Below are 27,705 nucleotides of genomic sequence, written 5' to 3'. Positions count from 1 at the left end.
AGAAATGAGGACCTTCCTAGCTCAGCCACCCACTCACGGCAGGGCCCGGGCAGGCACCTCCCCCCGCCCCAGGACCTCAGCTTCCTCCTCTCCAAAGTGGGGTGGCAGCATACAGCCCCACCTTGTGAGGGTCAGAGGGCGCACTCCAGGTAAAAGCATTTTGAAAACACAAAGTTTGAAAAGCTCTATAGGAAGGCCAGGTGTTATTACGCCTGAGGGTTCTGGTGTGCACTCCTCGAGAGGGGGTGCACCCAGCATCCACCCTGGCAGCAAGGCCTTGAGACCCAGCTCCCGGCCCCCTCACTCAGCAGGCCGCACCCCTGGCGAGCTGTTCTCCTCCAAGCCCAGGCCTAGCACGCGGGTTGCTGGCTCACAGAGGAACCAGGCAGGGCTGCGTGGCCCAGGGCGCCAGGGCCAGAGGCTCAGCACGGGAGATGCTCCCAAGACCAGCCTCCCCGCCAGGGGCCCCAGCGCTGCCTGCCTGCCTGCCTCCCTCGCCAAGGAGCTGAGCAGTCACTTCCTGTCTGAGCCTTGGCTCCCTAACTTCTCAGGCGCTGCTATTTGCCCTCCCTATCTTTTGGGGAGGCTCTAAAGAAAGGAAGTGGAAGTGCCCGTGAGGAGCAGCAGTCCCTCACCTGCCCAGCTCCAGCTCCACCAGTGCTGGGAGGGGGAGACCCAGGCTGAGGGGGCGCCAGCGAGCCACAGGTGACCCAGGGCAGCTCCTTCCTAGTCTGTAAAATGGCCCTGAAGGCCCTTTCCCTTCAATATGTGAAGGGGACTCTGGAGAAGGAAACAGAATCGCCACCCTCCCATGGCACCCGTGCCTGCAGCCTCCGGGCAGAAACTTAGAAAGAATCACCCCCTAGAGACTCCAGCCCACCCCCAAGGCCCTCAGAGGCCACCCTCTCTGCTCCTCCTTCTCGTGGTGGAATTTGAGCTGCTGGCAAAGGATCAGACAGCAGCAGAGACACACAGGGTCTGAAGATTCCCCAGAACTAACAATGAAAAGTCACCCCCCTCCCAAAGCCCCGTTCCTGGTGAGGACAGACGGTGGTTCCCACGCCAAGCGGTCAGAGCCCCTTCAAAGGGGGGACGGTGCTCACAACGAGGATACAAAGAAACAGGGTTCTGGCCCCCACCCCACCCCTCCAGGAGGTGAGCCGAGATGGCACAGAACACACAAGAAAACCATTGGGGGACCCTGGCCGAGCGCCCCCAGGGTGGTGTTATTGCTTTGGCGCGCATTCACTCTCTAAGGGCCGCCCGCGGAGGGAGGGCTCAGGCAGAGGGGCCACGCCCGCCCCAAGCCGCCTCCCTCTGGCTGGGACAGCCAGGCTTTGCCCATCTTTGAAAAGCTACCCCTGAACAACCAGAGCAGGGAAGTTTGGAGAGAACAGGTGCTCTCCTGGCTCAAAATATTCCAAATGGTGAGTAATAAATGAGCAGCAGAGAAATCACACGGGTTAAAAAAAAAAAAAAAAAAAGGGAGGGGGGCCCAGTTTGGGCCTCAGATGTGAGTCCACCCAGCCCTGCTGCCCCTGGGTATCTCCAGCAGGTGCCCAGGACGGGACCCTCCCTAACTGGTCTTCAGGCCTCACCCTGGAAGGGCACACCGCAAGGCCCAGCCTCCCTGTGCCCCCCAATTTATCCTCTGCCCAGATCAAGGCCCCACCACATCTTGGCAGCTCTGAAGCTCTGCGTCCACGGGGCACCTCTGTCTCCCCTTCCCTCACGGTGGCGAGACAAAGCAACCAGACCTCTACAGGGTGCCCAGGGCTCAGCCCGGCTGAGGGGCAGAGAGGACTTCCAGGTGGCAGGAGCAGGTCAACATCCTGGCATGGGACCAGGAGCAGGTGGACACCTGCCCCCTCTCATGGAGACCACGGCCCTCCCCCACTCTGGGGCCCAGCAGCCCCCAGCAATGTGTCATAAATAAAATCAGTACCAAGGATAATAAATCAGAACATTTGAGTATAATGGGCAGCCTCAGCTACAACCCTACAGGGAACAGGGGAAGGGGGTGGGCAGAGGAGCTGGCCACCCAGGAGAAAGTTGCCCCCATCTGGGAGCAGCCCAGCGAGGAGACGGGGTCTCCTGGAATGTCTCTTGTCTCTTCTCCACCCCCAACCGACCTGGGACTCTGAATGACTACAAATGAGCTAAGAAAGGCCAGAGGGCTGGAAACGCTAACTACCCAGCCAGCCTGGACTACGCCCTACAGAGAGTAAAGGGGGGGGTGGGGGGTGGGCCACTGGGTGCCCCCAGGGCGGGTGGCAGGAATGTGCTTCTGTAAAGAGGGGCCAGCCTGCACCCTCCCCAGCATGCGGGAGGGCTCCTGCAGCCCCAGGAAGGGACGGGCCAGGAAGGCAGCGAGTGGCCCAAGCCTGCTAGAGAAGGAACCCCTAATTCTTGAACTTAATTCCTCTCTTCCCCTCCTACTACCATCTTTCCTTGAGCCAAGGTAACTGAGGCCAGGGCAGTGGGTTCTGCCCTTAGTACAGGATGGTTTGTTTAAAAAGACTAAAATAGGAGAGCTCTACCCCTCCCAGACCCCCTGACCTGAGGAGGCAGAGAAGTAGACAAGATGACCTTTGCCTCATCCAACAAGGAGTCTCCTATTTGGGAAACCCTCATCTTGGCACCACCAGTCCCAACTCCAGCTTCCCTCAGCCTCCCCTGCAACCCAACATCCCCAAATACAGAGATGATAAGCAATTTAGACGCGGGGTTCTGGAAAACCAGGACCTCACAGTCCCTCCGCCCGAACAGATGAGAAAGTTCTTTCCAATCCATCAGCAGTCCGGACTGTCGCCCCACAGAGCAAGGCGCCCTGGGGGTCTCCAGCCACTGCGGCAGCCCCCCACACCTCCTCCTTTCCTCTTGTCCCTGCTGGACTCCGATTCCCACAGCCGCCGGCAGAGGGGCAGACAGGAGGGGTGGACAGATGGACTCAGACAGGCTCCGGCAAATCTCCTTCCACAGGCAGGCGGAGGGAGGCCTGAGCTCCTCTTCCAGTGGGGGGCTCGGGACCCCCGGGCACGGGCTCCGGATCCTTGCACAGCTGCCCCTTGGCTCTGGAGCAGGAGTAGCTGCCTGAACCCAGTGCCACAGGAAAGACACTTGCTGGTAATTGGCACCATGGAGATGGCCGGCTGGGTTCTGGACTTGGCTCCAGGCAGCAAACTTCCAAGGAGGAGGAGAACGGGGTGGGGGGGGGACAGTGTCTGGGACAGGAGAGTGATTCGCTCTGCCATCTCAGTCTTTCCTTTCTCCAGATTTCAGCCACATCCACCAGGTCAAGAACCGGCCAAGTCAAAAGCGCAGCCAATCCCATTGGGAGAGGGAAGGTCTCAGGGGGTAGGAGGCAAAGAAGGGGGGTGGAGGGGCCCGTGGGGGGCAGGTCTCCCCTTTCTGCTTCCTCGCTGTGGGGGAGAACCCCATCCTCTGCTGTCCAGTGTGCTCCTGGGCCTGGGGTCCCAGATCAGAGCTGGGTGGTCTCCAGGCCGTCTTGGGGAGCCCCTCCCCATCCCTGGCACTAAGATCGCTCACCGCAGGGCCCCACGGTGCTCTCCAGGGACAACTGGGATGCCTGCCGGAGCAGGGGGCCTGCGGCTGGGTCCACCATGGAGGAGGTGGGGAAGAGCTTGTACCAGCCCACGGCCAGGGTGGTCAAGTCCAGCTCCTCCAGCAGCACCCGGGCCACACCCATGAACTGCTTCCGCTCCATCCGCCCGTAGTTCCCCCACACGATCACCTGCAAGGCAAGAGACACGCGGCATCCTGAATCCTGCCAGTACCACCCACAGGCCCCAAACCAGGACCTGGGGCCACCCCCACACCCAGGTCATCTAGTCCTGTGGATGGAGCTCGGTCTCCTTAAAACTGCTCAAGTCTGTCCCTCTTTTCCTGTCTCCAGTGCCACCATTACTGCTTGCCTGGATAACTGGGTTCACTGCCTCCAGTCTTGCCCTCTCCATTCGATCCTCCACCGTGATCCATCTTTGAAGCCAGAGCTCGAGGACTGACTCTAAAACCTAAGTCCCAACTGCTTGCCTCATGAGCCCTCTGCTTTCAGACTCTCAGAAATCCCTTACATAGGACAAAGTTTTAAAAAGTATCTGGTACAGTGCATCGTGCTGGCTTCCCTTTCTCCAGCAGACCCTTTTCTGTAGTGCCTTCCCCTTTTGTGTTTAACACCCCTTCCTTGATGTCCAGGTAGGCAGCACCTCTGGCAGCAGTAGCCTCACCTGCTGTTCCAATTCCCTCGCCCTCAGAGGCGGGGTGGACTCACTCAGCAGAACCTGGGGGCTCAAAGCATAGTCTCTGGGGTCAAATGTACGTGCATGCAAATTCCAGCTCTGCCACTCACTGGTTGTGTGGCTCTGGGTCAGTCATTTATCCCCACTGAGACTCAGTGTCCTTAGGTGTGAAAATGAACTCTTCCCCACTCAACGTACTTCCACATGAGCCTCAAAGGACCTAAGGGATGTCAAAGCTCCTTGTCAGCCCTAATCTGCTCCTCAAGTGTTCATGGGAGACAGAATCAACACGAGCCAACGCTGTTGTTTACCATGTGCCAGGAACTGTTCTGAGGCTAGACCATTCTGTACAGTTGGAAATATTATCTCCTTTTGCAGATGTGTAAACTGAGGCTCAAAGAAGTTGAATCACTGGTCCAAGGCACCCAGGTGACCATTCCTCGGTGCCCCACAGGCGGCTGATCCTTAGTCAGCCCCACTTTGAGGACACAGTGGGTTGGTTTTCACTGGTATACTGGACCTCATGCGTGGAGGTCAGTCCTGCTCTAACATGCATCAGAGCGTCATGCAAGGAAGCTACCTTGGATTTCTCTTTCTCCACACCCTCCATATCCCACCTGGGGGCATGCACCAAGGCTTCCCCAAAGATACTCAGGCCAGAATGCATACATCATTGCCCAGGGGCCATGGGCAGCCCATATGGTTCTTACGATGAATATGTTTTAAACTGTACTTGAATGCTGCTACACTAGGGATTTTAAAAGTCATTTTGACAAGCCTACTTAAAATTAGGCCTAATAATCACTCCCAAGAGAGCCTCTTTTGTTGCTCAGATGTGGCCTCTCTCTCCAGCCAACACAGCAAGCAGACTCACCACCTGTCTACATGGGACACAACTACTAGAGGTGTGGATCTTCCTGGCAGCGTGGGACAGAAATCCTAGAATGGGCTGAGACTCAGCATCAAGGGATTGAGAAAACCTTCTCCACCAAAAGGGGGAAGAGTGAAAGGAGACAAAGTGTCAATGGCTGAGAGATTCCAGAGTGGAGAGGTTATCCTGGAGGTTATTCTTACACATTAAGTAGATATCATCTTGTTAGTCAAGATGGGATGGAGAGGCTGGAGGGAACTGCCTGAAAATGTAGAGCTGTGTTCCAGTAGCCATGTTTCTTGAAGATGATTGTATAATGATACAGCTTTCACAATGTGACTGTGTGATTGTGAAAACCTTGTGTCTGATGCTCTTTTTATCTACCTTATCAACAGACGAGTAAAACATGGAATAAAAATAAATAATAGGGGGAACAAATGTTAAAATAAATTTAGTTTGAAATGCTAGTGATCAATGAAAGGGAGGGGTAAGGGGTATGGTATATATGAATTTTTTTCTGTTTCCTTTTTATTTCTTTTTCTGAATAGATGCAAATGTTCCAAGAAATGATCATGATGATGAATATGCAACTATGTGATGATATTGTGAATTATTGATTATATACGTGGAATGGAATGATCAAAAGTTAAGAATGATTGCGTTTGTTTGGTGTTTTTTGGTATTTAAAAAAATTTTTTTAATTAATTAAAAAAAAGTCATTTTGACAGTAATATCCAGTAAGAAAAGACTTTTGCATCAACCAGCACACATGTTGAATATATAACTGAAGCAAATGCCTCATCAAGTAATGCTTACCTTGCCACACATGATAAATGTTTTCTTCTTTATTCCATTTAGGTGCTGTTTTTTAAGTGCTTGTTGAGGCCTGTATTAAATTGATTTCACAGCTCTCTAATAGCTCTCAACTCCAGTTGGCATGAGCCTCACCAGCTCAGCTCCTTCTAATACCCTGGCCCTGCCCTCATTTGCTTTACCTGCCTGAGTTAGAAGCAAGAATTTGAGGTACAAGACACTAGGTGGCCAGGTGGCAGCCCCGGGTGGCGTGGGTATCTGGCCTCTGCAGGCCCTCCAGCCGGGCCCCCTGCCCATACCATGGCAGGTGGCATTTCCAGCTCCAGGCTGGAGTGATCCCTAGGACCCTCCTTATGTCCTGGGAGCCAAACACCTCTCTGGGGGCCTCAAGAGCCCCCCAAGTCTGCCATCACTGTTTTCCAAGGCCAAGTTCTGGCCTCCAGAGTTTGTTAATAAATAATAATAATTAACAATAACAATAATGGTGCTGATGGTGGCAGCATTTCTGGAACATTTACTACAGACTTTTCTTAGGCGAAGCATGCATTTCACTATCACGGCCACACGCCCGGGCCAGGACCGTTCCCACCCTCACTTCACAGGTGAAGGACTGGTCAAAGCCTCTCTGCAAGCGGAGAAGCTCAGCTCAACCCCAGCACTCTACCTCCGCCAGGGGAGACCCCCCAGACACCTGCCCCTCCTCTGCTCCCCACCTGGAGCCCCCCTCCCCTCCTGGTGCCCCTCACCTGCAGGACTTTGCCCTGGGGGCTCTCAGGAAACAGCAGCACCTGGTTGTACAGCGGGTCCAGCGATTTGCGCGCGACTTTGGTCTTCTTCTTGGCGACGCAGACGCCGTTCTCCAGCAGGTAGGCCTTAATGTAGGCCGCTGCGGGCACAGGCCAGTGCGCTCAGCCCTGGCTTGGGCCCCCCAGATGGCGGGCAAAGGGCACCGCAGGGAAAGGCCACCTGCTCACTGCTGAGGACCCAGGGTGGGGGTGAGCAGCCAGGTGGGGGGTGCAGCCAGGTGGGGGTGAGCAGCCAGGTGGGGGTGTGCAGCCAGGTGGGGGTGAGCAGCCAGATGGAGGTGAGCAGCCAGGTGGGGGCGTGCAGCCAGGTGGGGGGGAGCAGCCAGGTGGGGGGTGCAGCCAGGTGGGGGCGTGCAGCCAGGTGGGGGGGAGCAGCCAGGTGGGGGGTGCAGCCAGGTGGGGGTGAGCAGCCAGGTGGGGGTGTGCAGCCAGGGGGGAGCGAGCAGCCAGGTGGGGGTGTGCAGCCAGGTGGGAGTGAGCAGCCAGGTGGGAGTGAGCAGCCAGGTGGGGGCGAGCAGGTGGGGGTGAGCAGCCAGGTGGGGGTGAGCAGCCAGGTGGGGGTGAGCAGCCAGGTGGGGGTGTGCAGCCAGGTGGGGGCGAGCAGCCAGGTGGGGGCGAGCAGCCAGGTGGGGGGTGCAGCCAGGTGGGAGTGAGCAGCCAGGTGGGGGTGAGCAGCCAGGTGGGGGTGTGCAGCCAGGTGGGGGTGAGCAGCCAGGTGGGGGTGAGCAGCCAGGTGGGGGTGTGCAGCCAGGTGGGGGTGAGCAGCCAGGTGGGGGTGTGCAGCCAGGTGGGGGTGAGCAGCCAGGTGGGGCGTGCAGCCAGGTGGGGGCGAGCACCCAGGTGGGGGCGAGCAGCCAGGTGGGGGCGAGCAGCCAGGTGGGGGGGTGCAGCCAGGTGGGGGGGTGCAGCCAGGTGGGGGTGAGCAGCCAGGTGGGGGTGAGCAGCCAAGTGGGGGTGAGCAGCCAGGTGGGGGTGTGCAGCCAGGTGGGGGTGAGCAGCCAGGTGGGGGTGTGCAGCCAGGTGGGGGTGAGCAGCCAGGTGGGGGTGTGCAGCCAGGTGGGGGTGAGCAGCCAGGTGGGGGTGTGCAGCCAGGTGGGGGTGAGCAGCCAGGTGGGGGGTGCAGCCAGGTGGGGGTGAGCAGCCAGGTGGGGGTGTGCAGCCAGGTGGGAGTGAGCAGCCAGGTGGGGGTGAGCAGCCAGGTGGGGGCGAGCAGCCAGGTGGGGGGTGCAGCCAGGTGGGGGCGAGCAGCCAGGTGGAGGTGTGCAGCCAGGTGGGGGTGAGCAGCCAGGTGGGGGTGTGCAGCCAGGTGGGAGTGAGCAGCCAGGTGGGAGTGAGCAGGTGGGGGTGAGCAGCCAGGTGGGGGTGTGCAGCCAGGTGGGGGTGAGCAGCCAGGTGGGGGTGAGCAGCCAGGTGGGGGTGTGCAGCCAGGTGGGGGTGAGCAGCCAGGTGGGGGGTGCAGCCAGGTGGGGGTGAGCAGCCAGGTGGGGGTGTGCAGCCAGGTGGGAGTGAGCAGCCAGGTGGGGATGAGCAGCCAGGTGGGGGCGAGCAGCCAGGTGGGGGCAAGCAGCCAGGTGGGGGGTGCAGCCAGGTGGGGGCGAGCAGCCAGGTGGGGGTGTGCAGCCAGGTGGGGGTGAGCAGCCAGGTGGGGGTGTGCAGCCAGGTGGGAGTGAGCAGCCAGGTGGGAGTGAGCAGGTGGGGGTGAGCAGCCAGGTGGGGGTGTGCAGCCAGGTGGGGGTGAGCAGCCAGGTGGGGGTGAGCAGCCAGGTGGGGGGGTGTAGCCAGGGCCAGGTGAGGCCTACTCCATCTCCTCTGGCGATCCTGCCCCCTGCCCCCTGCTCACTCCTGCACTCACTCACGTCCTCTGCTAGCCCCTTCCCGGCTCACACATTCATGCATCTGCTGATGCCCTCATTCAACATGTCTGCTGAGCCCCCGACTAGACACTGGGGATTAACGATAAGCAGGAAAGACGGTCCTGCCTGCCAGGACCTCAATCCAATGGGGAAGACCAACGAGGTCAACAGATCTCACCTGGGTCCCAGGGCAAATGCTAAATGACATGTTCCATGTAAGTTACTAGGGTTGGGGCGGAGGGGACGCTCATGGAAGGGCCCAATTTCCTCTCTTCCAGACCTCAAACACCCCTCTGGATACCCTGCCCCAACCGCCATCCCGCCTCCCGGAGGGGAGGGTGGCTCCCATACCTGGCAGTGACTTGGAGCCGGGCTTGGCCGTCAGTCCCCGCGCCTGGATGATGTCCACTTCGAGCTGTCCATTTCGCTCCTGCAAGCCAATCTCCACGTCCCCTGAAAGAAGCCCCAAGAGATGAGATTGGGCAATGGCTAAGAAGCTTGATCTCAAACTAGTCCTCCTCTCTGCTCAGGGAAGAACCCGCCTTTCCCTGATCGCACCCAAAACAAGATCAGAACCAACCGACACACCAGGTGCGCAGGCCCTGCCTAAGTGTGGACGCGGCCCCAGGACGGGCACTCAGAGGATGTAGCCAGGGCAGGGGGGGGAGCCCTGTCACCCTGTGGCCGGGAACAGGCCTGTGGATTCAGGCTGCTTCCACCTGGGTGGGAGGGAGAGGCACTGCAGGCAGGGCTTCTGGTGGGCCCCTGTCCCCCTGAAACAGGCTTTGGGGCACTCACCCATTGGCGTGGTAGCCAGAGTCTGGCGGCCCACAAACTGCGCTGGCCCCATGCTGCCCAGAAAGTCACTGAACTGGGCGTCTGATGCCAGGCAAACTCCCCCGTAGTTTAGGCTGCAAGAAGAAAAGTAAAGATAAAACAAAAATTTCCAGGGGCCAGATCAAGAATTCTCATGACTCAAGTGGTCAGCTCCATGACGTCCCACACCCCACGCTGATTCTGTCCACATCTATCATGGAGCAATGTTCTCTCTCCCTCCTTCTGGGTTTTGTAACTACCGAAAACCTCAGTTCCTCCTCCAAAATTCCAGGGCTTAGCTTTGCGTCTGCACCACTCTCCTATCTCTCCTTGCTAGGTCTTAGGTTCCACCTCCACGAAATGGGCGTGGTGGACAGCTGTAAAAATCGGTGAGGTGATGGCTGTCAAGTGCCTGGCTCATGTGACTTTGTGCTCGGACTCAAAGCCTGGTCCAGAGACCCACCTATCAGCATCACCTGGGAACACAGAATCTCACCACCTCCCAGCTGCTGCACCAGAACCTGTATTTTAGCATGACGCCTACATGATTTGTCTGCATGTGAAAAAGTTTGAGATGCAAGTTTGGACTCAGAGGCGTGCATGTGTTGTGACTACTTGGCTGCCCAACATCCACTTCCCTTCCTTTAGTAACAGGACCTCAGACTACCATGGGGAGCCCCTTCCCCGGTCTCTGGAGTGGACAGACCCAGCTCCAGAGGCTGGGCAGACAGCAGCCTGACCAACTGGAGCCAGCCTTCCCCTTGGCTGGCTCAGAGGTGGGTGAGCAGCCAGTTTAGCCAAAGAGAATCTGGCCTGGAAGCGTTGTTTGAACAGTGGTGAGTGAGAACCTCTCTTTTCCCAGTAGACTTAAAAAAACCTGACATAGAGGGCTGGAGTTTCTGGAAGCTCCAAATAGAGACCAAATTGTGATAGCACTGGGTGAGCACCTGGATCAAGCTCCACCTGAAGCAAATGACTTCATCTTTTTCTTCAGTTCATAAATCAACAACTATTATTATTATTTTGCTTAAGCCACTTTTAGTTTAGTTTAGTTTGTTTTTTTGTTTTTTTTTCCTTCCCTTCACCTCTCCAAGCCTTCCTTTCCCATCTCTAAAATGGGGATAATGATATTTCCAGCTCCTGGGTGTTCTGTGTGTATTAAATTAGATGAGGCACTTGGTACCATGCCTGATGTACTCCTCCTATTGGGGGGAAGAGCAAAGCACCTGCAATCCATTTTCTCACCTGATTTCCACCACACCCCCAGGAAAGCAGTTTTTTATCCTTATCACCATATTCAGTCCAGGAAGCTGAGGTTCAGAGAGACGGGTGACTTGCCTAAAGCCACAGAGGTCACAAGGGCAGAGCCAGTATTTGAACAGGACACTTCAAATGCCAATTGCATGTGTCTTTTCACCTCTGCATGTTCCAAGCGTTAACAGCTAACTTTGAACAGATGCTGCTGTGTGCCAGGCGTCTCAGAAGCAGCCAGGGAGCCCTCTGAGCTGGAGAGGGCACAGCCTTGCTTTACTCGCTGCCCTGAGGTGGGGCCCCATCCTCCCCTCCACCCACTCCCCAGTGGGGAACCTGCTGAGAGCTCAACCTTGAAGGAGTAGGAGGAGCCTCCGAGGGAAGCAGGGTTTCTGGTCCTACCTCTGCCTGGGAGCCACTTTCTGCTCCCTAACTGCTCTGATATTCCAGCTGTAACTCAATAATGGTCCTCTCTCCTTGGCCCCCAGCCCTTCCTGGTCTAGAAGTGCCTACTGGTGCCTGAACCAAATCTTCCTGACTGTCACAGAACCTAACTGCTAATTCACAAACTCTCATAGTCAGCAAAGGATTCACCCATTTATTCAACAGACAGTTACAAGAGGATGTCCCCTGACCGAGCGCTCCCTATTTTCCAGATTAGAAAACCTGGGGCCCAGAGTAGGAAAGAGACCCATCGGAGGTCTCTATGATGACAGTTTGCTGCTATACCAGGTCAAGTCACCCAAAAGCTTGTATGCACCCGTATATATACAATTGCAAGCAATCTCCTGGGAGAGACAAGAGAAGAGCCTAAGCAGAGAGAATGTATCAGTTTGCTGGACAAACATGTTGCTCCCAAGAAACAAGGAGAGTTTTTCTGTTTTTTGTTTGTTTGTTTGTTTTGGGGGGGAGGGGCATGGGCAGGCTCCGGGAATCGAACCCAGGTTTTCCGCATGGCAGGCGAGAATTCTACCACAGAGCTATCCTTGCACTGCTCTTTTCAAGGGGAGATTTTTTTTTTTTTGCTCCCCAAGAAACAAGTAGAGAAGGCAATATGATAAAATGTAGAGTGTTCCCCTACCAACCCACTGCAGTTGTAGGAATCCCAGGGGCGGCCAGAAGAGAGGTCACTGATGGCTACAGGAGCCCGGAATAGGCCAGAAGGGAAAATGTGAATTGTGGGGCAAAGGACACACAGGGTCCAGCAGACAAGGGCAGAGGAAGGAGGCATACTTATGGGGGAGGGGGCAGCACAAGCAGGTGCCTGGTGGTGGGAGTGAGCAGGTGAAGGGAGGAGGGGACGGAAGCAGGAGGAATGAGGAATCGAGGCTGGGGCTCACTCATGATGGGTAGGATGAGAAGTCTGGACTTCACGGAGCTGGTGCTTGGGGAAAGAGAGACTCTGGCTTCCACCCTCCTTAGAGCGAGCTTGGATCAGTTAAGATTTCAACAGTCTCTTCCTCCTATAAAGCAAGCCCTGCTCTTTATGACGACGGTACCCCCAGTACTAGTCAAAGCAGTTCTCACGGATACTTTCCAACAGAGTGTGACTCTTGGGAAAATCCTGAACTGAGTTAAGACTCAGTTTCCAGCGTCCAGAGGAAAACGGGGAACCTGATCTAGAGATTAGTGACACTGAACAAACAGTGCTTACCGTAGCCCAAGCGCGCCACACATATTCATCCATTTTAGCCTTCCAACAACCCCGCGGTCTCATTTTACAGCTTAGCTGGGGAGCTTAAGGAACTTGCCAAGTCACACAGGTAGTAGGATGTGAGCAGCCCCGCCCCTACCTCTGCACACTGAGGCTGGGGACTCTAACGCCTGCGCTTGGTCTTGTCTGAGGACCTATTTCCTGGCACTGAAGCACGTTCAGCCTCGTGCACCCAGAAGCAGCCCCCAACCAACGGCCACCTAGCTGTCCTCAGTAGAAAACCTCGGTGTTTCCAACAGCCCCCCAGAGCTCCCCAGCAGGAATGAGGTCCAGTCACCCACAGTGGTAACAGGCCAGATAACACACCCTTAACTTGCTCCCTTCCCTGTGTCATCCCCCACCCCTAGACTGGTGTTTCCTGGGATCACCTTCCAGATATCCATGTCCACTTGAATCCTGGGTCAGAGCCTACTCTTGGAGAAACCTAAACCAAGACAGTGGCAGAGTAGTATTTGAACCCCACCAGTCAGGGCTTCTTGCTTATTTTAATTATGCAACACCATTCTAGAAAAAGTATGGAAAAAAATTAAGTTACATATCTGGGGATTGAAATGTGTACCCAGTATTCTTGCAAATGCAAAGACCCTTAATTAGCATAGAGGCTAAGGTCCCGACTCCCTCTCAGCAATTCCTCACCACCGCCGGGCTCCTGTCACCACACCAGCCTCCTGCCATCTGGGGGGGCCGGCACCACTGGGAGGGAGGGCCTGGGCTTCCAAAGCCGAGGAACGGTGGTGCAGGGTGGGGCGCAAGGCACCGCATGGCCCAGCCTCCCAGGCACGAGCAAGCCTGAAATTGAAAGTTTCCTCCAACATCCTCATTGTCTGTTCCTCAGTTCCCGGTGGGATTGTGAGCAGACAATAGGGAACTGGCAGGCCTGGTAATTAGCGGTAATTGTTTATAATATCTGGGCGGCTGCCTGATTTCCCATCCCAGGGTGCCTCGCTGGCTGCCAAGGAACCAGGATGACGCCCCAGAAACCCTGAATGGGTTAGCACATCCTCCAGCGCAGGGACTGCAAGGAGCAAGAATAAAGCAGATGCAGATCTCTGCTGGTCAGAGGTCCAACTGCGTCAGACCCCCCCAGCTTGGGGTCATCCCTGGAACAGGAAAAAAGCAAAGGACACCAAGTCAGACCTGGACCTACTCTTTGCTGGCCAACTGCCTGTGGCATGGCCTCAGGCAAGTTACCAGTGTCTCTGCACTTGGAGCAATTTCCTTATCTGCAAACTGGCGATCACATCTACCTCCCAGACAGGGATCATCTGTTTAACTGCCCAGTGCTTGCGTTGTTCCAGTTTTTAAATGTTTCCAAAAATCTCTGGGCTCACAGGATCCATTAGGAAGGGGTTAGAATGGGCTTGCTTAATTATCAAGTGCACACACAGGCTACCGCTTAGATTCGGGGTTTAGCAGTATGCAAAACCTCGTATGCAATAGGCACTCCGTAAGTGTTTGCTACTGCGCACCCTTCAGCTGGTCCCAGGCTGGGGAAAGGAGACACTATGGTAGCTCCAACTGGACTTTGGTAAAATACTGACCCTGGATTCTACTGCTATGCAACTGGGGCAAGTTTTTTAGTCTCTCTGAGCTGTGTTTCCTCATACACAAAATGGGAATAAATGTTAATCACCTTGCTGAGTTGTTGGGGAGAAGGTCAGCGAGAAAATGCAGCCAAGGTGCCTAGCCCAGAACTTAGCATGCAAGTATCTGCTGAACGAATAGAGGAATGGAATACTACGGCCTCCCGGTCCCTGCTGCCCAGCCCTGGAGAGCCTCCTCTCCCTCCTCTCAGTGTTTTCATGGCATTTCTGATTCCAGACCTGTTAGGAAGCACAGCATTTGAAAGTCTGAGACTAAGTCCAGGCCATGCGAGGGTCTGCCGCCGCTCCCCCCGAGGCCATGTGCCATCCAGGTGGAGGCCAAGGCCTGAAACAGGATTAGAACACGTACTCGGCTTGCCTTTTATTTTGGGTTAATGGTAAAATGAGATTTCCTGCGTTTCAGATCCTGTCAGTTTTGTTTGTAGAGCTGAAACCCATTTATCTTTAATTAACCTTTGAGCGTGGTTGGGCCCCTGGATTTTCCATGTTCTAGACGGTTAAAGAAGTAATTGGGTTATTTGGGGGTTTAACTCCACTTTGTTTTCCTGATGGATCACCTTTCTCAACTGCACCAGAAGTTAAAAGCTTGCCCAGCCCTCATGGCGATGTGGGTCATGTAGCTCTGAAAGGCTTTAGCGCTTTATGTGTTCTCTGCCCATCCATCCATCTACCACCTCCCACTCACGTCCAGCCACCTCTCCACCTCCCCAACGATTTGCTGAGCCTGTGACACAGTCAGTTCTTCTATAACAAAAACAAAAAAAAACATGCATTCTTAAAAATCACTGTTCCCTGCAAACTACCACAATAAAAATCACAGAGCTTGTGGGGTAAATGGTCAGGAGCACAAGGCTCTGAAACACTGTCAGTGACACATTTAAAAAAAAACAACACATAAACACTACAACAAATATGCAACTACACTTTGAAAGACCTGAGATGTGCTGAGACGGGAGGACAGCTGGGTACGGGTGGGTGAAGCTCCTTGCACGGAGGACCTGAGGTGTGTGCATTCCGTGCACTCCTGCTGGCTTGGAGGTTGGCTGGGAGCAGGCTTGTGCTCCACCTGGCGTTCCCCGTGGATGAAAGCGCCCAGGAGCAAATGTGAAATCCGTGCGTGCTCAAACTGTTCCCTAATATTTCAATCGTGCTGGCACAACTGTGCATTTTCAAAACAAGCCCTGTAGCAGAGTTGACCGTATGCCAGGATACAGCGCGCCAAGCAACCCTGGTCATTGCTTTCTCCTGTGCTTGGAGACTGTTCCAATCCTGCTCTGCTCCAGGAGAGTGTGGCTCCTGGGCCTGACACCAAGGATGTCACTTCTTTCTTATTTACCAAAAACTTATCATGAATGCAGCTATGAAAGTCAGCATTACCCCATACAGCAACTGTTAAAAACACTGAAAAGTGATCAGACTTCAAGTAGAGATATGAAGGAAGCTGATTTGGGTAGGACTAAGGCAAAGCAGACTAAGTACCTTAAAACTTCAACTTCCGTGGTGTGAGACCAAAGGAAAAAATGTTTATTTGGGGCAAAATTTATATTTCCTGTAGCACACTATCTAATCTAACTTGCATGATCAGCCTGTTCGAACACCATAATTAGATGAAACCTTGAATAGGGAAAGAGATCTCGTTGGTTTGTACAGGTTGGTGGAATGCTCTGATACATACCAGGGTAATCTGGGCAGAAAATTAAAAAGTATTTGTAAACTCCCCTTGAGGGACTGGGGAAAAAGATGAAAATATTAAACTTCCCCACCTGGGGAAGACCTGATATTTTCACAAACACTGGGGACTGCTAATTTGATGGGATAGGCCTTTAATCTTGGGTCCTGCCCTTATGAAACTTATTCCTGCAAAGGAGAAGTTAAGCCTACTTACAATTATGTCTAAGAGTCACCCCCAGAGAACCTCTTTTGTTGCTCAGATGTGGCCTCTCTCTCTAAGCCAACTCAGCAGGTGAACTCACTGCCCTCCTCCCTACATGGGACATGACTCCCAGGGGTGTAAATCTCCCTGACAATGTGGGACATGACTCCAGGGGATGAGCCTGGCCCTGGCATTGTGGGAGTGAGAAAGCACTCTTGACCGAAAGGGGGAAGAGAAATGAAACAAAATATAGTATCAGTGGCTGAGAGGTTTCAAACAGAGCCGAGAGATCATTCTGGGGGTAACTCATGCAGTATACAGATATCCCCTTTCAGTTTTTGGTGTATTGGAGTTGCCAAAGGGAAATACCTGCAACTGTTGAACTGTAATCCAATAGCCTTGATCCTTGAAGATGACTGAATAACTACAGAGCTCTTATGATGTGACCATGTGATTGTGAAAACCTTGTAACCGATGCTTCCTTTGTCCAGTGTATGGATAGACGAGTAATGAAAAAAAAAAGGACAGGAAATAAAATAAACGGTAAGGGAGGAAAGGTATGGGATGCTGTGGGTGTTCTTTTTCACTTTTATTTTTACTTTCTTTTTTTGGGGGGTGGGGAGTAATGCAAATGTTCACAAATTGATTAAGATGAATGTAAGCAATATGATGATACTATGAACCACCGATTGTACAGCCTGGATGATTATACGGTATGTGGATATATAATATATCTCAAAAAAATTGCATTAAAAAATCATAAGCCAGGCACTGAGAGTACTAAGTACCTCATTTAATCCACCTGGTAACTCCGCGAGTTGGGTACCTTATTAAAACCATTTACAGAGTGGGAAATGGAGGCACAAAGATGTCCACGGAACCAGCCAAGATGACCCTGCCAGTAAGGTGGCAGCGCTGACTGTGACCCCAGGGCCTGGCTCCAGGGCTGACGGGCCTCACTACCTGGTGGGCTTGTCCTGAGCCCAGCGTGGGGATGCACTGCCCTGCCATGGGCCTGGACGTGAGCCCTGATTCCACCACTCACGAGTTATGGAGACGCAGCCTTCACCTCTCAGGGCCTTGGCTTTCTTTTGAGCAGAACCGGAAAAAATAACATTAGGATAACCTTCAGTGCTTCTGAAGGTATTTAATGAGACAAACTTCTTACTGAGATGGAAGAATCTAGGAATGCCTACAGTGTGCAATGATAGTGACTAAATATACAGTTTAAAGCATGTTTTTGCATGAGGAAGAACAAAGGAATGTCAATATTGCAGGGTGTTGAAAATAGATGGTAATTCATATTTTAAAACTTTAACTTATATGTGAGACCAAAGCAAAAAATCTTTCTTTGGTACAAAATTTATATTTTGACTAGTCCATTTCCTAATATAACTTATATGAACAGGTTAATTGAACACCATAAGTACATGGAACCTTGAATAGGGAATGAGATTTTGTAGGTTTGTCCACAGCGATGCCCCGATAAATCCCAGAGTGATTTGAACAGTGAATAAAAAAGTATTTGCAAAGTCCCCTGGGGGGAATGGTGAGAAAGGGGGAAAATTCAACTTCCCCATTTGGAGAACTCCTGAGATGAACTTCTTAGAACAGATGCTCAACAAATACTAGTGCTAATAAAACGAAACAAAACAAATCCCTCCTAGCCCACAGCCACCCGATCCTGGCTCTACCCATTAGGCATGACTGCTACGAGCAGAGGTGGTGAAGGGGCACTGACCCCCACCTGGCCATCTGGGCCCTCCTTGGTGATGAGAGAGCAGCCTTGGCAGGGGGGCAGCCCTGAGCCTGGGGTGCATCAGGCCACACTCTGCTTGCCAGGGCTGTGGGCACAGTGACCCAGACACCCAGAGAGCTGGGTGCCGATGACACAGACAGCTCGGGTCCACAAGGGGCAAAAGTAAGGACAAGAGGGGCACTGGGAACCTGTCTCGAGACTTTTGGGGTTGCAGAGAATATGCTGAGGTGCTGGGTTCTGCATGCTGAAGAGACTGTGCAGGCGGGAAGGGGGAGAATGCATACGTGCCCTCTGTTTTTACACACCTGCCAGTGGTTCATCAAAACCTGCAGTGCCCGACGGTGGGCCAAGCCCATGCTGGACAGGCCTGAACTCACTGTTAGTGGGACACACACACGCGACAACTGTGATCGAGAGCGGAGCGTGCTGAGGTGGGGGAAACACAGCGGTGGGGGGAAGCTGCTGACCTGGGCTTCCCAGAGGAACTGGTTCCTGGAGGACTGGTGGTGCCAGGCCACTCCGCCCCCCTTCCCACACCCAGGGCAGACACTGCTAACCAACCTCAATGTTCCTGCCAAGACTCGACTTGGCTCCAGAGTCCTCAACACAGGACACCGGGGAGCCACTTTCAACTAACCGGCGTTGGCACATGAGATAAAGTTTATGTGCCAGTACTCAGCCGAGATCTGAAGGAGGAATGAATCAGGGGGTGTGCTGGTTTGAATCTGTGGTGGACCCCAGAAAAGCCATATCCCCTAATCCTCATTCAATATTGCTGGGTGGGAGCATTTTGATGATCCCCATAAAGATGTGACCCACCCAATTGTGGGGTAGTAACTTTTGATTAGATGATTTCCATAGAGGTCTGTCTCCACCCATTGAAGGTGGAGTTGCTTACTGGAATCCTTTAAAAGAGGAAACATTTTGGAGAGAGTCCCGTTTGGAGAGCCACAAGAAAGCCAGCAGATGCTGCCATGTTCGCCATGTGCCCTTCCAGCTGAGAGAGAAGCACTGAACGTCATCGGCCTTCTTGAACCAAAGTATCTTTCCCCGGATGCCTTAGATTGGATATTTCTATAGACTTGTTTTTAATTGGGACATTTTCTCAGGCTTAAAACTGTAAACTAGCAATTTATTAAATTCCCTTCTTTAAAAGCCATTCCGTTTCTGGTATATTGCATTCCGGCAGCCAGCAAATGAGAACAGGGGGTGAAGAGGGAGTCAGGGAATGATTGGGATTACCAGGTCAAGGAGGTAATATATGCAAAGACCTGGAAGTGAACATAAGAGGAGAGCATGAGAGGTTCAGGATGGCGGAGTAGAGGCACGTGGTTGGGGCCTGGGAGAGGCTGGCAGAAGCCAGAGGCAGCACACGCTGAGCAGCAGACTATGGAGTTCAGACCACAAAGGCCTGCAGGTGTCCAGTCAAGAGTGATGCTGACACTGGCCAGGAGGGTGGTCAATGAGAGAACTGGATGGGTTTCATTAAGAGTAAGTCGGATGAAGCCCAGTTACGGATTGGATAAGGAGTATGAGAAAGGGGGAGTCACCCAGGAGAACCCCCAGGTTCTGATCTGGGCAGCTGGGAGATGACGGGGCTGTGTGGTCAGACAGCCCCCTCCCACCCCTCGACCTTGCTAGGTCAGTGCTCACTGACCTCTATCTGCCAGCACCTGCAATCCTTTGCCTAGCTTACTCTGGCCCCCAAGAAATTCTCTTTGCCACAGGAAGGACAGGACAGTTAGCCAGCAGTAACCATCAACCAGTGACTGACAAGAGCTGGCGCATAAACGCCCTGGCTCCTTTCCTCATGGGGGTAACTTTTGGGCGTGTGCACCACACTGCTCAGAGTTTCCCAACAGCACTAAGCTGCAGGGGGCCACAGCGGTAGCTGGCTTCTTACAGTTCCTTTTATTGGATGCCTCCCTGCCCCGGCTCATTCACCTGCTCCTCTGCGTAGCTTTCTGGAATCCCCTCCCAAGGGAACTATGTGCACTCAGTCTGGTTCTAGGGGAACCAGGAAACCAGGAAGTATCTTGGGATGGGGTGGGGGTGGGGGGTCTGGGGAGGTACTGTTCTCGTGGCCACTTCTCAGGGGGCTTGAATTCCTGCTCCCCTGCCCTGTCACGAATCCCACTCTGCTGGGGGTGGGTGGCCGTGGCCAGCTGCCAAACTCACAGCTGTTTTCCTTCCATCCTTAGTGTACAGAACACTGGTTTCTGACCAGGCAGAAACAGGCTCAGGGAGAGAAAGCCCTTCCTCAACCTCAGGGGATAAACCATGATTGGCCTGCAGAATGGAAAGAGAACGCACCATCAAGCCACCAAACCAACCCTGAAAATGCCTACTTCCAGAGGGCTGGATGAATGCAACCATTAAAAAAGAGAAAGCTCAGAGTGGGATGGTTAAGGGCAGACTTTAAATGCCTGCATCTGAATCTCAGCAGGGCCACCAACTCACTCTATAACCTTGGGTATGTTGCTTAATTGCTCTGTCTACTTCCTTGTCTGTAAAATGGGGATACTAACAGTTGCACCATCATCAGGTTGCTGAGAGAATTAAATGAATCAATGTACGTGAAAGCACTTAGCTCAGTGCCTGCCCACAGAAAGCGTCCTCTGTCAGCTATGGTCATAACTACCATGAAGCCAGGGCTTCTCCCCCCTATAGTGGACATAAGCCACCTGGTGAGCCTGTTAAAACGCAGACTCTGATTCGGTGAGTCTGAGGTGGGGCCTGAAAGCCTGCATTTCTAACCAGCTTGGAGGAGGCTGGCGCTGCGGGTCTGGGGAGCGCATTCAGAACACAAGGACCCGAGCCACTGTCGGCTACAATGTGTAACCTGGAGGCCAGGGCAGGCTCGCTGACAGAGCAACCCAACCCATACGCAACCCCTCCCCACCCCTGGTTCCTGGTTGAGACCCCCCCCACACAGCATCCTCCACCTTGCCTAGACCTGTCCTTTTCAGCTCTTGCCACACTGCCAGCTGCTTAGTCAATGCACTCGAGTGGAAGCTCAAAAAGGGCAGGGTCTCCGAGGCGCCCAGCCCAGCTGCCTGGCACAGTAAGGGGGCTCAGTCAACACCTGCCGAGATGGAAATCCGCGTGGGGGCACCCCTGGGCCCACTTGCAGGAAGGCATGCCCAGCAATCCATCCGGCGGTCAGACAGACCCAGTGGTGTCGCGGGCTGCCGCCTCGCCAGGGATGCCTGAGCTGGCTCCCTGGACGCCTCAGCTGGGCTGGCAGAAGCCCAGGAGGGGGAGAGGGGGGAGACAGCCACACCCCTTCCTGTTTCAGAGCCTGGCATCTGGGTCCACCCATTTCCCAAAATACCTCCAGAACAAGGAGGAGGCTGACCCCCACCTCCACCTGTTCCTTCTCCTTCCCTTCCCTTCCCCTCCCAGTTGCTGGGCGGGGGGCACCCGGCTGGACTCCACCACATCTCAGCCCCTCTCCAGGGAGCAAAACACGCCCCCTGTGCTGGATCCGGCACCCTCCAACCCACCTGATCCTTCCGCAATTGTGCTCAAAACACCCACTCCCAAGCCTTTTAATAACACTCATCACAGACAACACTTATTCAGGGCTCACTCTGAGTACTTTGCAGATATGATAGTATTTGGGTGGCTCTCTGAATCCATTGAGATGCAAATGGCTGCCAGGAGCCAAAAACCCAACCAACAGAGACTTAATCAACAACAAACAATAATAATAATAGCTAATAATTAGAGTGCTACATAATAGTCTAGCTATGGGCTAGACACTGTTCTGAGTGCTTTTACATATATTAACTCATTTAATCCTCACAACCCTATTGGTGGTTTGTACTATTATGATCCCTTTTCTATAAATGAAGAAACTGGTCTCAGAGAGGTGCAGTAACTTCCCCAAAGTAACACAGCTTCTAAGAAGCAGAAATGAGGCACAACTAGGGTTATCTGAACCTCTCTGTAGTGTAATTAGAGCCTCTCCAGTATCTTAAAGGTCTTTATAGCAAAAGGGAAAGAACAAGATCCATCTTCCAAGCACTTGCCTTGTGTGGGCGGCATCCAATTTCTCCCCACCACATCCTCCTACGACGCTCCCCTAGGTGGAAGACTTGGACCAGTCACGTGACCTCTGAGCCTTCATCTCCTCTTCTGTAAAATGGGAGTACGTGTTTGACTCCCACACAGCTCTTTCTATAATCTGGCTCAACCTGCCTGTAAGGCCAGCAGACAAGGTGCTGACCAGCCTCTCCGGAAGCTTAGAGGGCTCAGCGGCAGAGTCAGGACTAGGATCCAAACTTCCGGAGTCCCAGGTCAGGATTCTTCCCTGGAACTGCACCCTGGGACCCACACCCATCCGCAGGGACCTGCTGCCCCCTAGATGCCAGGAATAACCTCCTCCAGGCTTGGCTGCCTTTGCCGGGTTTCTCTGGCTAAAGGAAACACCCTCTCCCGTCCTCCCTTCCGCCTGCCTCCTCTCCTCGCCCTCTGCAGGAGGGGGTGGAACTGCTGCATCTGCCAAGGCCACTCACGGGGGCCAGAGACGCGCAGTTTCGGCAGCTCGGGCGGGGGGGAGGCTTTTGGCCAGCAGAAGCCCTGGCTGAGAGGAAGGGCAGAAATGGGGGAAGAGGGAAAGGTGGGGCGGAGCTGGGAGTCTGCCCTTGGTCAAGCCCCTTAGCCAGCACTGTCCAAGAGACGGGTTGGGATGGAAATAATTCTATTTTCTGTGCTGCCTGATAGGACAGTCACTAGCCACACTTCACTGCCAAGCACATGAAATGTGGCTAGAGCAAATGGGAAACGGGGTTTTTAATTTTATTATTATAATTAATATATTTAAGTAGCCGCACGTGGCCAGGGCCCACGGTGCCGGACAGGACATCGCTTGACTCTTCCAAGCCCCAGTCTTGGAAGCAAGGAGGCGGGGCGGGTGGAGCCAGCTCAGCTGGGAGTCGGGAGGCCTGTGCTCAAGGCTTATTATCAGGACAGAAGGCTGGGGCAGGCTCCCTGAGTGCCCCGGTCATGGGGACAGTGAGGGAGTTACTTTGGACCCAGGTTTCCTTTGCCAGGGACCCACACAATGTTTTAGGGGAATCCGGAACTCCCTACAGTTACACAAGAAGAGTGTGTTTGTGCAACTGTGTGTGTGAAAACGGGCATGTGAGAGTGTATGAGTGCTTTGCGGGGGAAAAGAAGGCCCACGGCTTTCCCAAAACTCTCAGAGGTTGATAATCACTCCAAAGACGAGAACCCCCAGTCTAGATGAATCCTTCACCCAGGGAGCTTTCTAAAAACAGAGCTCTTGAGCGCCCCTCTCAGATTCAGACTTAGCTGCTCGGACACAGGGCCCTGCAATCTGCATTTTTTAGCAAGTTCCGCAGTAATTCTGACGTGCAGCCAAGGGAGAGAAATACCAGCAAGGAGCCAGTCAGTGCTCATGTTTTACGATTTGATATACATGAAACTATTTTATCAAGCAAGAGTATATATTTTAAAAATTAATTGGGATTTAAGAAAATAAAGAGGCAAGAATGATGATGATAAAACCACCTTCCTTTCCTGTGACCCTGGGCTTGCCCTCAACCCCCTTCATTTATTCATCGGCACTGAAATGTAGCACTTTACATGTGCCCAATGCTGCACTATGTAGTTCATAAGAATTAGCTCATTTAATCCTCATAACACTCCATGAGGAAGGTATTATCATTCCATTTCATAGATGAGGAAACTGAGGCATGGAGACGTGACTTGCCCAAGGTCCCAGAGCTGGCAAGTGGTGGAGTCAGGATTTAAATCCAGGCAGTCGGGCGCCACAATCTGCTCTTTCCTCTTCCTTGGAGCTCTGTTCCTTCCTAAGGACAGGGTGGACCCAGGAGCCCCACGCCAATGCCCCACCAGCCTGAGGTGGACCCAGGACCCCTGGAGGGTTGGGAGAGCCTGGGGGGCAGGGGGGCAGGTGCAGGCCCCACACTCACTTGCCCTCGGAGCCGTAGCTGTTCATGCTGTCCTCGATGGACTCGTGGCTGGCCTGGCGCAGCGTCCGGCTGGGCATCTCCACGGCCAGGCCCGTCTCCGTGCTCCTCTGGATGGCCCCCTTCAGCCTCCGGCTGTCCCCTTCCGGGCAAAGAGGCCAAGGGACATGGGGAGAGAGACACGGGGTGGGAGGGGGACAGAGAGACCAGTCATCTGGTTAGTGCTGCAGCAGCTGGTGGCTGCCGCCACTCCCAGCCCATCCCCTCATACCACCAGCCTCGCCTGCACCTGTCCTCCCAGGGCCTCCACACCACCCTTCTTCACACCCACCCACCAGACCCCGTCACCTGAGTTTTGTGAACCACGGGCACACCTACATGCACTTTCATCCTTCCCCTTGAATTCATCTCCCCCTTGCAATCTTCTCTGATGCATTTCTATTCCTTGTCCTCTTCAGCCACTATTTTCTGAGCATCTATTATGTGTCATATCCTCTGCCAAGTACTGTACATGGACTGAGACAGTTTCTCAACCTCCACAGGACTGGCGTTTTGGGCAGGGCAATTCTATGTTAGGATCCTAAGATGCCCAGCAGCTTCCTTGGCCTCCACTGTCCAGATGCCAGCAGCAGTCTGCGGCCATCGCGGCAATCAACAATATCCCCAGATGTTGCCAAATGTCCCCTGAGGGTGGGGGCAAAAATCACCCCCAACTACGGACTTACTTAGACCAGCGGCTCTGAAACCAGACGGCCTGGATTCAAATCCGAGGTCTCTTTTCTCACTGGCTGAGAAATCACTTAGCTTCTCTAGGCCTCCATCTCCTCAACTACAAAATGGGGCTAACAATAGGGCTCTTGTGAGGGCACCTGGACCTCTGCCCTTGCTATTCCCTCCCCAGGACCTCCCGTCCCCCGTCAGCAGCTCACTCCTTCGTGTCCACTCTGGGATCAAATGTCACCTGACCCGAGACCCTTCCTGACCACTCCCTCCAAGACAGCAGCCCTCTCCCCCTCTGTCACTCTGCCCTGATACCCCACTTTGGCCTCCTTCCTAACACCTCTCACCACCTGGCATGTTACATATGGCTGGTGTGTGGACCGGCTTCCTCCATGCAGAAAGTAAACCCACGAGGACGGGGGCCATTATGCTGTTCCCAGTTAAAGCCCCATTGCCTGGAAGAGGGTCATGCACCTATGCAGGTGCTCAATTAGTAACTGCCCGATGGACGGACGCTGGACAAATGAGTTAATACAGGTAAAACCCTGAGAACAGTCCTAATCCTCACACCCACCGTGAGACGGATGCTACTGTTCTCCCCACAAGGGCACAGGGAGGTTGAGTGACTGGCCCAAGCCTGCACAGCCAGTAAGGGGGGTAACTGGGATTGACCCCGGACGGCTCTCTCAGCACCACATTCACTGCTAGCGATACAAGGTCAGCGTGCCGTCGCCCGCCCACCCTGTGGGATTGTGGGCCTGCTAGAGGCGGGGGACAGCTCTTTGCTGGGATCTTTCCCATGTCCCCACCAAATCTGAGATGAGCTGGTACACCGTAGGTGCTCCAGTAGTACCTGCTGAGTGACCCACAGGGAAAAAGCAGCCCCATCCAAACCCCACCCTCCTGTCCCCCCCCCGAGGGGCTTGGCATGAGACCAGGAGGCTGGGTCAGTGAGGAGAACACAGAGTGTGACAGGCCCCTCCTGCTGGCCTGCTCCCCACCCCCAGCTCAACCACAGCATCGCCTTCCTCCCAGACTTCAGAGCAACACACACACACGCATACACGTGGAGATACGGACGCTCTGTGTGTGTGACTCGGAGAGTGCACCTACACGTACCCAGAAAAGCACACAGCACCACACAAACACACACACACGGGCAGAGGAACATGCACACAAAGACGAAGAGTGCGTGAACGCATGTTTGGGTGCCCACACTCGCATCTCCACGGGCCTCTACACCCAGTGCTGCGCGTTCCTGAGGCTGCCTGGGTGGGAGCGCCTCCGGGTGTTCCAGACACATGTGCTAAGAAGCATGCGCCGGCCCAGCCGAGAAGGACACACAGACCCAGGCCCTGTGGGATTCCCCGTGTGGTGCCGTGGGTGCTCTGGAACACGTATCTGGGTTCCAACTTGTTTCCACCATGTCTTCTCCGCCCTGCGGATCTGCAGCCTCTCCACTGCCACTGGGTTTCTCGAGTACAGAAGGCACAGGGACTGAGAAAGACTCAGAAACACAGACTCAGGCACAGAGCCGCCCCTCCAGATGCACACAGACACAGGGTATTGTCATAGGGGCAAACACAGATACATCCCCTATTGCAGACACAGGCCCGACAGGCTGCAGACATCTGCCTGGGATTTTACCTTCCCACGAGTCCTGTTCCAGAGCCCTGTGCTGGCTCTGTCCCCAACCACCAGGGTCTAATACATTTCTCCCGGGAGAGGGAGGACCAGAGCATGACGAACAACTCAAACCCCGCCGGGCTGAGGGGGAGGTCTGGAGAGGTGCTCTGCACACCGGTGTACCTACAGCTGGCAGCGGACTCCCCATCCAGCGCCCGCAGCAGCCTCACGACAGCCCTGGCCCACCACCCAGCCTGGCCTTTGGGCCAGATGGCCCAGTCCAGAGTCCCCACTCTGCAGGGACTCGACGCATGGTCTCGGACCATCGGACAGCACCTCCCTCACGGGGTTGCTGAGGTTAAATGACAGCTCGTGTATCACAGCACCTGGTACATGCAGGCGCTGGGCAAAAGCAGCCAGAGGCATGAGAAAGACCGCCCAGGGCTCCCCAAATCTACCCTTGCCAACTGTCTTGCTGCTGCCATCATGGACATACCTTCCCACCGGCATGCCCTCTCCTCCACCCTGCCAGTCCCCAGTCTGTCTGGGGCCACGACTGTATCCAACTACTACAGCGATGTCCACCATCTAACCTTGGCTAGATAATGCTTCTTTGGTCATCTCTAACTGACTCAGTCATAATCCCTAAAGTGACTATTCCAACCCTTTCCCAACTTACCCTCCATAATCCCACCCATCCCAACAGATGACCTTTCTCTCTCTTGGCTGGAAAGATGTGTTCTTCCTATCTCGTTCTTTCTCACTTCTGAATTCTACCATCCTCAGACCCTTCAACTTGCCCTGGACCCTTCCCTCCTCTCTGAAAGGAAAGGGTGATCCTTTTCCTGCCCAGGGCTAATCCGTCATCTGTTCCTCCCATCCCACCTCCTCCCACGTCACCATGACCTCCTTCCACCCCTTCTCTCTTGAGCTTATACCTGCCCCCTCTGTCTTCCAGCTCTTTCCACTCTTCCCACAAGCGTGCTCAAGTTTTCACTTTTTCCACCACCCCCTTTCACGAACAAACTTCTTAAGAGAACCACAATATTGCCAGCATCTCACCAGCCATGCACTCTCTCACCTCCTGCAACCTGGCTTCCACTCCACGACTCTGTTCTCGTGGTGTACCAAAAAGTCTCTCATGATTGCTCACAACCACACAGAAGGGCCTTATCAGACTGTAAGCCCTGGAGTAAGCAGCCTCATTTACTCAACAAACATTTACAAGAGAGTCTTCTTATTAACTGGGAAGTCCTCAAGAAGATATCAAACAAATTTCTAAGTGCTGGTCTCCACTGACTCCTTCACTGATAAAACTCACAACTAGGGGGACAGAAGGGAAATTTTGAACCCCCTTGCTTCCAATCCATGTGGGTCCAGAAACAGATCTTTGCTTGATCTGCTGTAGTAGACAGTGTTGATGCTCCACCCAGATCCCCCCAAATGCCTTTATTTACCATTTTTGTGAGCCTATCCCCACTGTAATATGCTTTTGTTTCCAACAGCCAGTACCTACCACTTTTTTTTTTTAGGTTTTCCCTTGGGCTACTGGCGCCTGCTTTGCTTTGCCCCCACATAAGCAGAGCTAGAAACGCTCAGACCTTTAACCAAAGACTACAGGGAACAGGAGAATGAATGCCCAGCTCTTTTGTCTCAGGTCAGAGAGCTCTGAGGCATCACCCAAGCTCCAGAGTAACCCGTGGGAGGGGCTAAGGCCACCCTCTACAGGATTAGCCTGAGAGGCCATCCTTGCTGCCTCCTCTCCCTTCTTGTCCTGCTA

The 27,705-nt window shown here is 53.9% G+C and overlaps 1 protein-coding gene across 1 annotated transcript in view; it reads right to left on the bottom strand.

The window, feature by feature from the left end:
• Nucleotides 1-1,953: 1,953 nt before the first annotated feature.
• The window catches only part of RIMS4 (regulating synaptic membrane exocytosis 4), a 63,506-nt gene continuing 37,754 nt past the window's right edge, over nucleotides 1,954-27,705 (bottom strand). Inside the window, exons 2-6 of the mRNA XM_077168057.1 lie at nucleotides 23,583-23,721; nucleotides 9,401-9,513; nucleotides 8,954-9,055; nucleotides 6,690-6,829; nucleotides 1,954-3,754 (exon numbers count right to left, since the gene is read on the bottom strand). Coding sequence (XP_077024172.1) covers nucleotides 3,536-3,754; nucleotides 6,690-6,829; nucleotides 8,954-9,055; nucleotides 9,401-9,513; nucleotides 23,583-23,721 — 713 coding nt within the window. The 3' untranslated portion in view covers nucleotides 1,954-3,535. The remainder of the gene's footprint in view (nucleotides 3,755-6,689; nucleotides 6,830-8,953; nucleotides 9,056-9,400; nucleotides 9,514-23,582; nucleotides 23,722-27,705) is intronic.

This window comes from Tamandua tetradactyla, chromosome 1, assembly GCF_023851605.1.
Source record: "Tamandua tetradactyla isolate mTamTet1 chromosome 1, mTamTet1.pri, whole genome shotgun sequence".
Taxonomy (NCBI): Eukaryota; Metazoa; Chordata; class Mammalia; order Pilosa; family Myrmecophagidae; genus Tamandua; species Tamandua tetradactyla.
The sequence above is the reverse complement of the archived record's forward strand: the minus strand, read 5'-3'. Positions and strand labels throughout refer to the sequence as shown.